The sequence below is a fragment of the Hemicordylus capensis genome, chromosome 3 (genome assembly GCF_027244095.1).
Source record: "Hemicordylus capensis ecotype Gifberg chromosome 3, rHemCap1.1.pri, whole genome shotgun sequence".
Classification (NCBI taxonomy): domain Eukaryota; kingdom Metazoa; phylum Chordata; class Lepidosauria; order Squamata; family Cordylidae; genus Hemicordylus; species Hemicordylus capensis.
This window is the reverse complement of record NC_069659.1, coordinates 334619427-334632603: the sequence shown is the minus strand read 5'-3', so window position 1 is coordinate 334632603 and position 13177 is coordinate 334619427. Positions and strand designations below refer to the sequence as shown.

The 13177-nt window shown below is 46.3% G+C and overlaps 1 protein-coding gene across 10 annotated transcripts in view; it reads right to left on the bottom strand.

Moving 5' to 3' along the window:
• LOC128350055 (multiple epidermal growth factor-like domains protein 6) overlaps positions 1 to 13177 on the bottom strand; it is a 339846-nt gene that overhangs the window by 59223 nt on the left and 267446 nt on the right. For all 10 annotated transcript variants that reach the window (XR_008319136.1, XR_008319137.1, XM_053307637.1 and 7 more), the window contains one exon: positions 2215 to 2343. Coding sequence is in view for 8 of the 10 variants with exons in the window: in XM_053307637.1 (XP_053163612.1) it covers positions 2215 to 2343 (129 nt within the window). In the remaining 2 variants the exon portion in view is untranslated. The remainder of the gene's footprint in view (positions 1 to 2214; positions 2344 to 13177) is intronic.

Sequence of the window (13177 nt, the reverse complement as noted above, 5' to 3'; positions counted from 1 at the left end):
TTGCTCCTCAAATCTGGAATTTCTTTCCCCTGGAGACTCACCAAGATCCAAGTCTAGGTGTCTTCAAGAAATAATTAAGACCTTTTATGCACATTCAAATTGCCTTTCAGAGACAAAGGACAATGGAGTTTAACCACTGCAGATAGGGCTCCATAATTAACATATTTGTTAGATGCACCAACATATATATTAACATATATGTTAGCTGCTAACATATTTGTTATGATAGGATAGGATAGGTATAAACTCAGTCAAGTAAACAAATGTATTTGAATATCTTTGCTGGAGCAGTTCACAGCTATTCCAGTCCAACCTTTAGGGCATGGGCAGTGCCCAGACATGTGATCGCAAGTAGCCTGATTTTGACAGGTACAATGCTGCAGGCAATTGGTGCCATACCATCCAGGAGGGCAGGCTGTGAACAAGAAGTTATTTTAGTTTCACATGAAATGACAATCAGTTGTACATAGGAATGAAAAGAAAAATCAGGACACCTTGAGCCCTTTCTCACAACCAGTGAGAAAGGGCAATAGGGTTAACAGGGAGGAAGCCCTGAAGAGTCTACCTCATTGCACACAAGCAGTTCTCTCTCCTTGGGTGGGCGGACTGCCTGCCCAGACTGGCTGCTGGCGGTAGCTCAGAAGGTCGGGGTGCTGGGACATGTCTCCCCATGTCCTGGAGCTCCAATAACGCACTGTGTGAGTGTGCGTTATGGAGATCTCCCCTCCCCTCCCCGAGTCTGCTAGCTATGGCTGCTTGCTCCCTTAATCTCATTTTAGAGGGAGACTCCATTGGTGGGTTTGCCACTGTGGACCCCAGCGGTACACACACGTGTGCAAAACCAGGCTGGGCTTCCTTAGCCTGGTTTTGCATGTGAATAGCCTCCTTGTGTTTGAGTTAAATAAGAACATTACAAAACATTGCACACCATGAATATGACAATCAAACATTAAAACACTGCCCCACATATTGCGTGCTACAGTATATGGGCATTTCCAGTGCAGGTGCCATTCTGAAAGTTCGGATGTGCAATTTTAAGTAGTTGACCACCAGCGCTTCCTTAGACACCCACAACATCATGGGTCAGTCAGAAACCCCTGCATAAAACTGCAACATGTGGACCACTAAAATAATTCTTATTTAGCACCATGTTTAAGCACTCTAGAGCATGCGCAACAAAGTTAAATATTCATAATTAGCATCTACAAAGGATCTAGAAGGAGGTGTCCTGTTATATAATTCTCTGCTGGTTTCCCTTTTTAAGCACATTTCACCAAGTCTCTTTCTGCCTACTACCAATTATTGTTCACACATTTAGATTTTGTGGGTACAATTGAACCTTTCCAGTATTTAGTAAAACCCAGTCTTGCTGCAGTTAATACATATAGCATTGGTTTATGGCAAATGTCTGGAGGCTCCTTTACATAATTTAATAAACACAGCTTTGGTTCAGGGAGCAGATGACTTTTAAAAATTACATTAAACAGGGTATTGCAGAACATGTAGAGGGGTGATTCTAATGAACACCCCTCACACACAATCAAAGGACGTGCTGAGGTTGTTGGCTGAGATTGTGTAGGCTGACATCATGAGTGATATCGGGGTGGGTGTGTTCTCACCATGGTCCCAACATTACTGTGTGTAGGGGTCAATGTTCATCTAACTGGCTGATTGTGAAAAATATGACTGGGCAGGGGGACGGGACTATACAGGGATAGCTTCAATCAGATGAAGATATGAATGGCAAATCTACCTGCAGGCAGTTTGCTTTTTAATGTAGGGAGAACATACGACATTTTATTTTATTTTCATTTCTAAACTGCCCTATGCCCAAAGTTCTCAAAGTGGGTTACAATAAAACCAATATAAAACATAATTAAAATCCAACATCATAAAACCAAAAATACAGAAAAAAATACAGTGCCTGAGAAGGGAAGAACTACTATATCTCTAGTCAAAGGCTCGTAAAGAGGTGCGTCTTGCAGTCTAAAGTGGTATAAGCTATTCTGCCTTGCAACTCCAGCACATCATTCTGCTTCATGTGTTGACTAGGCTCTAGTTTTCAATGGGGGGGGGGACTTTTTGGGGGTCATTTTTATCATGGAAGACCAGGCACATGAACCCTCACCTCCACTCTGGTGGAGTCCAGATGTAGGTTTACCACCTCATCTGCTGTTTCTGAGAACTAGGCCTATGCTTAAATTCATAATGTACCTTCCTGACAGAAGCGTCCTCTCCATCCCGCTGTGCAAATACAGGCCCCCGTTGTGTGATGACAGCGCGCTCCATTTTGACAATTACAAATCTGACGGCAGTCTTGTCCATAAGTGTTACCCTGACAAGCTGGAAAAAGAAAGAGTATGTGTGAGAAAGAAGCATTAAGTCCAATCACAAGACATCAAAGGAAATGTCAAACTTATTTGGGACTCAGTTCAAGGAAAACAGAAAAATAAATTGACTTGGGATGGGCCATCCTTTGAAGTCCTTCACATGTGTTTCCATAATGATTGTGATGGACAAAACAACTTGGGCCCACAAATATGAATGACAACAAAATATGAATGGCTTAAAAAGCAGCAAAAAAACCCATGTGATAGATCAGCCTTTGTCTTCTCACATTTCAGAATGTCTCTGTATAAAACAAACAGCCTAAAGAGGCACACAACCGAGCCCTCTGACAGGCAGTTTGTTTATCTGCTGACTGGTAGGAAAACTCTTCTGAAAGTGGGGGGGGGGGGGTTTGCTTTGTTGTCGCTGACAGCATTACTGTCAACACAAAACCAGGCCAAGATAATATCAGGCCCTTTCCAATGGAGTGAAGCAAGGCTGATATGAACAAGTCTTGTTGATGTTCTGCACAATAAATAAAACAAATTGTTATGCAAATTCCATTAAGAAAACCCTGAAAAGTTTGCATCAAGAGTATCCAAAGGAAAATGTGTGTGTGTGTGTGTGTGTGTGTGTGTAAGAGAGAGAGATTGAGATTGAGATTGAGAGAGAGAGAGAATATGTTTTTTTCATTTACAGTTGCATGTATATCCTTTATTCTGATCAGCTATACTGGAGTTTGGTTTTTTTTTAAAGCATCTTTTCTTGAAAGGTGATGAATGTGTGGAAATTGTGGTTATGCTTTAGAATATAACTTATGGGATTTGCTGTGACCTAGCTCAGATGGCTTAAAGGGGGTGGGGCTGTTGCTCCATGGTAGAGCATCAACTTTGCATGGAGAAAGTCCCTCGTTTGGCCCCTGGCATCTCCAGGTAGGGCTGGAAAAGTCTCCTTTCTCAAACTCCTGAGAGCTGCTACCAGACAGAGTAGGCAATACTGAGCTAGATGGACCAATGGTCTGACTATGTAACCTATGTAAAAGGTGATCAGACACATACATGGAGGACAAACCCATCTATGGCTGCTAGTCACAATGGCTAAATGGAACCTTGATATTCAGAGTGAGACAGTGGATGACATCCTAATGCTAGGTGCATGTATATAAATAAGGCACGTGTGCAGCACTGGCACCTCCATTGATGAAGCGTGGATGCTTGGGTGAGGGGGCCGTTTTCAACAATCCTCCTCTGCCCCAGAAGTGTCCTGTGTGACCCAGAAGTGGGTCTCTGAGGGTTACATGGGTCATTCAGGGACCCACGTCCAGGGAGTGCTTCCAGGATGAGAGAGGATCTACAAAACTGGGCTCACACCCATGCTTCAGCAGTGGGGTGCTAGTGCTGCATGTGTGCCTTTTTTAGTTGCACAGACGTAGTGTTAGGATGTTTGCCAGTATATCTTTGAATGACAGTTGCTGGGAAGCAATAGCAAGCAATGGATATTGCTTGTGGAGTTCCTGAAGGCATCTGTGGGAAACAGGAAACTGGACTAGGGAGACTTTGGGTCTGATCCAGTGGAGCTCTTCTTGTATTCCATATACTACTACTACTACTACTAATATGGATATTTATGTATTTATTAAGAATTTCATGTATACCACCTCCTCCAAAGACTAGGCACTGAACAACAACAATACCAATAACAATTTTTTAAAAAAATTAAAGGGCAAAAGCCTGGTGAAACAGGTAGGTCTTAAAAAGGGCCTTAATAGAAACTAAGGAGGGGGCTGAATGAATCTTGGGGGGGAGGGAGTGTTCCAAAGAAGTGGGGTGGCCACAGAGAAGGCCCTCCTACAGGCTCAGGCACCATGCACTACACCAGGGCCCAGGACACTAAGGAGGGCCAGCTGAGAAGACCTTACTGGACAGGATACAACCGGCCAAGAGAGGCAATCCTGGAGATATACAGGTGCTAAACCCATAAGGGTTTTGTGGGTGAGAACCAGCACTTTGAATTGGATCTGGAAGCGAACAGGCAACCAGTGCAGCTGATTCGCAGACCATAAAAGAGCTGTGACACTATCAAATCTATGGCCACCCATAAGGAGGTGGGCCACTGCATTCTGGACTAGTTGAAGCTTCCAAATTGTTTTCAAAGGCAACCCTAGGTAGAGCATGTTACAGTAATCCAAATGAAAGGCAACGAAAGCATGAGTTATTGTTGCCAGGGCCTGCTGGTCGAGAAAAGGCCATAACTGGAGAACCAGCCGAAGCTGGGCAAAGGCACCCCTGGCCATGGCCTCCACCTGCTGTTTATGTACCGCTTTTCAACAAAAGTCCCCAAAGTGGTTTACATAGATATAAATAAATAAATAAAATGGCTCCCTGTCCCCAAAGGGCCCACTCTCTGAAATGAAACATAAGGTAAACACCAGCAACAGTCACTTGAGGGATGCTGTACTGGGGTTGGATAGGGCCAATTGCTCTCTCCCTGCTAAATATAAGAGAAGAATCACCACTTTAACAAGTGTCTCTTTGCTCAGTTAGCAAGGGCTTTCTTCTTCTTTTAACCAGGCATACGTTTGTACTCTACTGCTCACCCCCCAAATAAGCCACTCCTAACTGCTGGAGGGGAGAAATTGGTTCACCCCATTTATAGCAGAGCAAGCGTGTGTGAGAAGAGCAAGCCCATTCAAGATTATCTTGGAACAGACGTTTAAGGTCCAAAAGCTAATCAGGTTTACTGAGGAAGTTACAGACTTGAATATGTGCCAGTGTCCCCGTGCTTTCTATCTTCAGAGCAGAGAGGGAGAGTAAGAGGCTGCGTGGCTAAAAGAGAATGCAACAGAGCAGGGAGCAAGAAAGAGGAAGTGAGAGACCTCTGAGAGTACCAGTTCGCCAATCAGAGAAAGACAGAGTAGAGGGAGAGACAAAAAGAGGGGGAATAAAGAGGAAGAGCCTTCGTCACTGTCCCAATGCCCCTAGTGGTCACTAGGACAGAAGGTGCAGACAATGCAACGAGAGCTGTGCCCCAACATAAACACTCAAAAATAATCCCTGAGGAATTTGTTAATGCTTGACGTGAACCCAAAGCCCATTTGAGCTGTCATTCCACACCCTTGCCAGTCCTTAGTTCCTCCAGCCAAAGGCTTGGGTGTAGGGTGGTTGTAGTTTGGGGAAGTGTGTATCAGGTGGCAGAAGGCTCCTAGGGGCATAGGAAGTGTCCTCACAGGAACATAGGAAGCTACCAGTGGTACTGGACCAGACCACTGGTCCACGTAGTTCAGTATTGTCTACACTGACTGGTAGCTACTTCTCCAAGGTTACAGGCAGGAGTCTCACCCAGCTCTATCTGGAGATGCCAGGGAGGGAACTTGGAACCATCTGCATGCAGATGTTCTTCCCAGAGCAGCTCCATCCCCTAAGGGGAATATCGTAGAGTGCTCACACATGTAGTCACCCATTCAAATGCAGACCAGGGTGGACCCTGCTTAGGAAAGTGGGCAATTCATGCTTGGTACCACAAGACCAGCTCTCCTCCCTCCCTCCTTCTATGCTCATGGAGCACTCCACATCCTGCTACCTCTTCACCCCAAGATAAGCCTTGGGGGGGTGGCTTGGAGAAGATGGGCCTGGCAGGGCCACCACAATAGCAGCGGAGGTGGAAATGCATCTGAGTGGAATTCTTATTCCTGACCTGAGCCATGGCATCAAAAGCAGAGATGGAGTGAGTAAAATTGAAGGAGAGACTAAAAATCTGACGCACAGCCCCAATTCAAATCAGGCACAAACTCCCTTCAAGCAGCATCTCAGTTCAAATCAGAGGAATAACAAACTGAGAATGAATCCAGATAAGACAGAGGTACTCATTGTGTGGGGTTGAAACTTGGGAGATGAGTTTCATCTGCCTGTTCTGGATGGGGTCACACTTCCCCGGAAGGAACAGGTACACAGTCTGGGGGTGCTTCTGGATCCAAGCCTCTCCCTGGTGCCCCAGGTTGAGGTGGTGGCCAGAAGTGCTTTTTATCAGCTTCAGCTGATACTCCAGCTCCGTCCATTTATTGAGATAAATGACCTCAGAACAGTGGTACATATGCTGGTAACTTCCAGACTGGATTATTGCAATGCACTCTATGTGGGGCTGCCCTTGTATGTAGTCCGGAAACTACAGTTGGTCCAGAATGTGGCAGCCAGGTTGGTCTCTGGGTCATCTCGGAGAGACCATGTTACTCCCGTACTGAAAGAGCTACACTAGCTGCCAATAGGTTTCTGGGCGAAATACAAGGTGCTGGTTATAACCTATAAAGCCCTAAAAGCTTGGGCCCTGGGTATTTAAGAGAACGTCTTCGTCATGAACCTCACCGCCCATTGAGATCATCAGGAGAGGTCTGCCTGCAGTTGCCACCAGCTCGTCTGCTGGCTACTTGGAGACATGCTTTATCCGTTGCTGCCCCGAATCTTAGGCACGCGCTCCCTGCTGAAATAAGAGCCTCCCCATCTCTGAAAACTTTTAAAAAGTCTTTAAGGACTCATCTGTTCACCCAGGCTTTTAATTAAATTAAATATTGTTTTAATAGTCTCACCCAGCTCTATCTGGAGATGCCAGGGAGGGAACTTGGAACCATCTGCATGCAGATGTTCTTCCCAGAGCAGCTCCATCCCCTAAGGGGAATATCGTAGAGTGCTCACACATGTAGTCACCCATATTTCTGCTGCACATGAAGCTGCACATCATGTTGGCCAACATGAGCCTCCAACAGTGTATTATTTACCTGTTGGAAGCTCGGAAATCAAAATGGAGCTTTCAACATGGCTTCTGGTGTATGCAGCCAGACATGTTCAAATTTCTGTGCTCTGCATCATATAGGGTTGGGTTGGCTTCCGCCTTCTTGGAGCCCTTCGACTGGAAGGGCGCCATAAACAATATTTCGGAGCTGGAGAGGCATGGGGGTCCATGAACGAAGAGAGTTCATGTTGATTTTATTGCCTGATGAGACAATTTGACCTGCTGTGAGCCACCTTCAGTGTCCCATATTGGGGCAGAAAGGCAGGATAAAAATAGGGATGTATTTAAAATTGTTTTAAAATTTTAAATTGTTGTAATCCCCCCCCCACCCCGGTTGTCATTTATTTTGCTTTGTTGTAAACCACCCAGAGATGTAAGTTTTGGGCAGTATAAAAATATGTTAAGTAATCATAACAAACAACAACACCAACAAGCTGCCAGCCCAGTTTCTCATCTAGTACTTTCCCCAATGGCATGCTGTGATGTCACTGCATTCTAAGATTCCCCACCTCTGCAAGCAGCAGCCAATGAAGTGGAGCCAGGGTGGGAGAAATCAGAGCACAGTGAAGTCACTGTGTTGACTATCCCTAGATGATAGAGGAGAGTGGAGAGAGGAAACAGACAGTCCATGCTGCCCGCTTCTATTGCTCTCGCAAGGTAGGTCAGCCATGTTTGTGCCTTTCAGGCTCCTCGGTACAAGTGGAGCATGGTTATGAAGCTCATAAATATTTCAACCGTTTGCATCAGTATTTCAAACTCACCCCACAGGCTGGTGCCCTCTGCATGCTAAAGGAACAAAGGGGGCTCATTTATTTTATTCCTGCTTGTTGACAAGTCCTCCACAGATGGGTTGCATCCTCTCTTATCAATAATTTTGAAAAGCTTTTTCATTCACACCAAGCAGCCTCCCTAAGCCAGAGGCTTTTAATAGCATTAAGTCCTAGAGCAAATCAATTTCTGCCTCAATTATGTGCTGGTCTTGTGCTTCCCTCCAACCCTTTTACTTCTCTCTTAGGAGAAGATCTCTCCATCACTCTGTACCACGAGACCTGAATATAAATACAATACCGTGCATTGCCAGAAAACCTGGAAGTGAGCCATCGCCCGGCCATTTTAATAGCAACCTTTAGAAGAATTCAGCGGTGTCATTTGTGTATTACAAGGCATTACCAGCCACTCTTAAAATCAAAGTGATGATTCATTGTTTAGCTAAGGGAAAGAAAAAGGGACTACCTTTCTGCATTGTTGTTTGACTGTATCCCTTTAACTTGGAGGCAAACGAAGTTGTGAAGGCTGTGGCACCTTAAATAGTGCATGACCATAAATCAAAGGTGGTACATAAAGCTTTAACGGTCCCATTGCACAAGGACAAATGGTGGCATTCAGATAGCAGCAGAGCCGGCTTTAGCGGGAAGATGAAGGAGACAGGCATGGCCAAAGATGAAGGGCTCCGTTTCTTAATTAAACTTGATACGTAGAAATAAAGCTTCCAGGGTTCTTGATTGGGTTTCTTTTTTAAATACAGTTCAGTGAGATCAGTCAAGGGCTCAGGTGATAGATTTCTAACTTTATAGATGTTTTGAAAGAAATGGACTGTAACAAAATAAAAGCTGTTGCCCCTGATTTGCTAACACCCCAGGCTCTTAAACAACACAGAGAAAACACAATAGACCTATAACTCACCAAGCCTGGAAGGCAGCTATTGAGATGAATAATCTTACTAAGTTGTTCTGTTAAAATGGTGGGAGTAACTGGGTCAGTGTTCACTGAACCATCGAAGCCGATATCCTTGACAAAAATGTGACACTCTGAAAATTTCATCTCCCAGTGTTTACATTTTTATAAAAGCAAGATTGTGACCCTCATCATTTGCAGAAGAAAACAAACAAATTAAGGGCAATGGTCAACATGATTCAGCATTCTGGTGCCAGAACACTCTGAATGGAAATGACTGCAGTAGCACTGCTTGTGCAACCACACATTCTCAACAGGGATGAGGTCTTAGGAGTCCTGAGCATTCGGCACCTGAAAGCTGCACATCATGTTGGCCAACATGAGCCTCCAACAGTGTATTATTTACCTGTTGGAAGCTCGGAAATCAAAATGGAGCTTTCAACATGGCTTCTGGTGTATGCAGCCAGACATGTTCAAATTTCTGTGCTCTGCATCATATAGGGTTGGGTTGGCTTCCGCCTTCTTGGAGCCCTTGGACTGGAAGGGTGCCATAAACAATATTTTGGAGCTGGAGAGGCATGGGGGTCCATGAATGAAGAGAGTTCATGTTGATTTTATTGCCTGATGAGACAATTTGACCTGCTGTGAGCCACCTTCAGTGTCCCATATTGGGGCAGAAAGGCAGGATAAAAATAGGGATGTGCAGAAATCATCAAAGGGTCAGTTGGGGCACCTTTAAGACCAAGGAGAGTAGGTGTGTGCCACAGCTTCCTGCTGCAGCATTGCGCCCCCCAGCACCCCTCGGGCAGAGGCGTGCCACCACCTCACGAGGGGTGCTGGGTGGAGGAGCAGGAGATGCGTGGGTGGAGATGCAGTGGAGGAGCAGGTAGTTTAGTTTATTTAAAATCAGGGGCATAGCAAGGTTGGAGTGGGCCTAGAGACAAGATTTTAGAATGCCCTCCCCCCTCACTGAAGCTCAGCTCATGAAGTACAGAAATCTTAAATGAGGCTGAATAGTGGTAACAAAAAGCACAGTAAAATGTATATATATCTATATATCTCCTATGTGCCACAATAGAACATTATCCTAAATTATTTTTAAAAGGTTTTGTAAATTGTGGACGATGCAAGTCATTTAATGGTACTAGAGAAAGACATGCTGCCCTAAGGCAGTGGGCCCCCAGACAACTGTCTCCCCTTGCCTTATTATACTTACGCCCCTGTTTACAATACAGTTAATGACCAGACAATATTAGCAGTAAGGAGGAGCATTATGGACCTGCTCTCCTTGCTCTTAAAGCTGCCCCAACTGACTCTTCGAATCGTGCACGAATCTCAATTCATGCACATCTCTAGATAAAAATTCTTTTGACAGAGCATCACAGAAGAGTGTGGATAGAGCTCTTACTTTTCCAAAGGGCTTAGCAAGATTAGAGACAACACTTGTACATCTGATGTGGCTGTGTCTTATACTAAGTAGGAATCGGAGCATTGATTCACTTACTGTGAAGGCTTCTTCTGGTTGCTGGAGCCAGGGACATCTCCATGGGTTATCTCTCTCATGAGCTCCAATGGCAGGACAGAATTTATTGGTTGAGAAAAAAGGTCACACCTACTTGAGCCTGAGGGGGATAACTCCACCCCAGTTCTTTTGGTCTAAGTTAGGTACTAAGCGATACTGATAAGACAATCAGATCAGATAGGGAAAAACCGCATGCAGAATAAGTTGGAAGGAGCCCCCTATACCCATTGGGAAAAGGTAACCTAGTTTTTCAGTCAAGCTTCAGATTCAAATCTGCTGTGCCCAGCTTGCTAATCCTCTGTACCCAGCTGGCTGGGTGGTCTCCCAGGGACTGACAAGCGAGCCAAACTGGGTGGGCCAAGATGTCCCTGGCTCCAGCAACCAGAAGAAGCCTTCACGGTAAGTGAACCAATGCTCCATTCTCAGTTCCTGGGGCCAGGGACATCTCCATGGGAAATCACAGCCTGAATCGACTAGGGTGGGAGCACACTTGGCTACTCCTGGGGAAGCACCTGCAGTAACACCCTTCACCGAAACGCAGCCGGAGTGGAGGCATGAGAGTCAATTTTATAATGCCTCGTGAACATAGAGGGACTAGCCCCAGCTGGATCTATCGTCAGGGGAGAAATCTCTGCAGGACCCTGTGGACGAATGCTGCCTTAGCAGCTGCGTGTTTGTCCAGCTTGTAATGGCTGGAGAAAGTGAAAGGGGAGCTCCAATTCATCCTCTCCAAAGAGGCTGAGCACTGCTGACATGGCCACAAACCTTGTAGAATGAGCAGTGATCTCCCCAGGTACCGGTTGATGTTGGGACTTATATGCTAGAACAATGCAGTAGCGCACCCAACAAGCGAGAATGGCCACTGATACCTTCAGCCCCCACTGGGAGGCACAAAAGTTATGAACCAGGCGTCCAACTTGAGACAATCTTTGGTCTTATTGAGGTACCCTTTGAGTACCCGCCTGACATCCAATCAGCGCCACTCCTTCTCTGCCAGGTGCTTCGGGTCTGGGCAGGAGGAGGGCAGGTAGACGTCAGCTGACCTCTGGAATGGAGAGTTCACCTTTGGCATGAAGAACGGGTCCGGAATGAGCCTGACCGAGTCCTCCGAGAAGGTCCACAGACTGGGCTTTATTGATAAAGCTTGCAGCTCCAAAACCCTTCTAACTGAGGGAGATGGACCGTAGCGGCTCAAATGGTGGGAACTGCAAGTCCCTTGAGGAGGATGGGCGTGTCCCAAGAGGGATGGTGATGGCAAACTGGCAGTGACAGCTGGGTCGCCCCTCTCAGGAACTTTGTAGCAGCAGATGTTCCGCCTGGTGGGAGCGCCTCTGAGGAAGAACATCTGGACCAGGCAAGCTGCCTGGCGTTTCAGCATGTTTGCCTTCAGGCTCAATGAAAAGCCATCCTGGAGGAATTCCAGTAGGTCACCTAACTTACACTGCTCCGGCCGCTTGGAATGCCGGGCTGCCCAGTGCAGGGAGCTCCGCACCTTGGGGCCAGAGTGAGGGGAAGAAAGAAAGAGAAAAAACTATGAGTCTGATCAGAGGCCTTGGTCTTTAGGACGTCAAGCGGAAAGTTCAAAGACAGAAAATATCCTAGGTTTCTCTGTAAGGAACTCTTTCTTACGGAGAGGGTTCCACTCTGTTAGGGAGCTTGCTAACTTCTGGTTTTCTGCCGGGAAAATCTGATGCACGGGTTTGGAACTGTGACAAGTGCCCAGTTGACTGTCTGAGTAGGAAGGTCAGCAGGTAGCACCCATCCTAGACGAACGGCGCTCTGTCTGCCTTAGGCTAAGCTGCAGACATACGGCAATTCCCTCAGATTAGATGGGTGTGTTCCTCCAACCATGTGGTCATGGGTGACCTTCTATCTTTAGCTGGCTGGAGGAGGAGGAGGAGTGAGTTCCGCCCTAGAAGAACAGCTAGGTGAGAATGTTAGGATAACTGGAGAGAGTCCAGAGGTTATAAGCCTGTGTAAATATCCCATGATGGGAATAGCGGTAGTCGTAAAACCAGTGCTATTGATTGAGGTGCTGCTTCTGTGCCATCATCTTATGGCGAAGATGGTTTTTGTATGAAGGGAGACTGACGAATAGGCTAGATCAAGACGGAATGAGTCCGCTGAACGGTAGGTACTTATCATGTCACTACATGTAATGGGGAGCCCACTGGGGAATAAAACAGTGGGTTATCTCCTTCCTGCTCGGAAGGAGTCTTGATAGTTCTACTGAGTGCTGGAGATGAGCTCCCGCTAGGAACCATGGCCATTACCTGACCCCGTAGAGGGTATTCAAGATGGGGATGGGGAGGCCAATGTGGCCCTGCTTACTACTAGGCCGTGATTGCTGAACATCCCTCTCTATGTAGAAGGCAGACCTCAAGGGTCTAGGGTTGATATTGCCGCATGGCTGGGTGTGATGGCTCATGACCTTGTTGAAATTGAGGTTAGCTATATGATGTTATGATGTGTTAGGGTATCGGGGACACTCAAGATGCAGGGGTAGTCCGAATGAAGCGCTCATTCCTGCTAGAGAGGGCTCCCATTACGAGGGGCGGTAGGAATGGCTAGAGAAAAAGTGGGAGAGGGGACCTTCAGATATTATGTGTGGGCCCATGTGGACTATGCAGTACTGGGTAGGAGGTATGCCACTAGAGAGTAGGACAGCCCTCTTGGTTTGCTACCTCGTATGGAGATCCAAGGTGTATTTTCTGTTAGAGATAGTACAACGGATCTCTCTACCATCAAAATTTGCCTTTGGAAATGAGGTAGACTATTCTCAGGGGTGTGCCATCATACCTGTGACAGAGGATGCAAGCGTTTGGCCCAGGTGGGAAAACCAGGTGGGAAAACTGTAGGCTTACCCTGGTT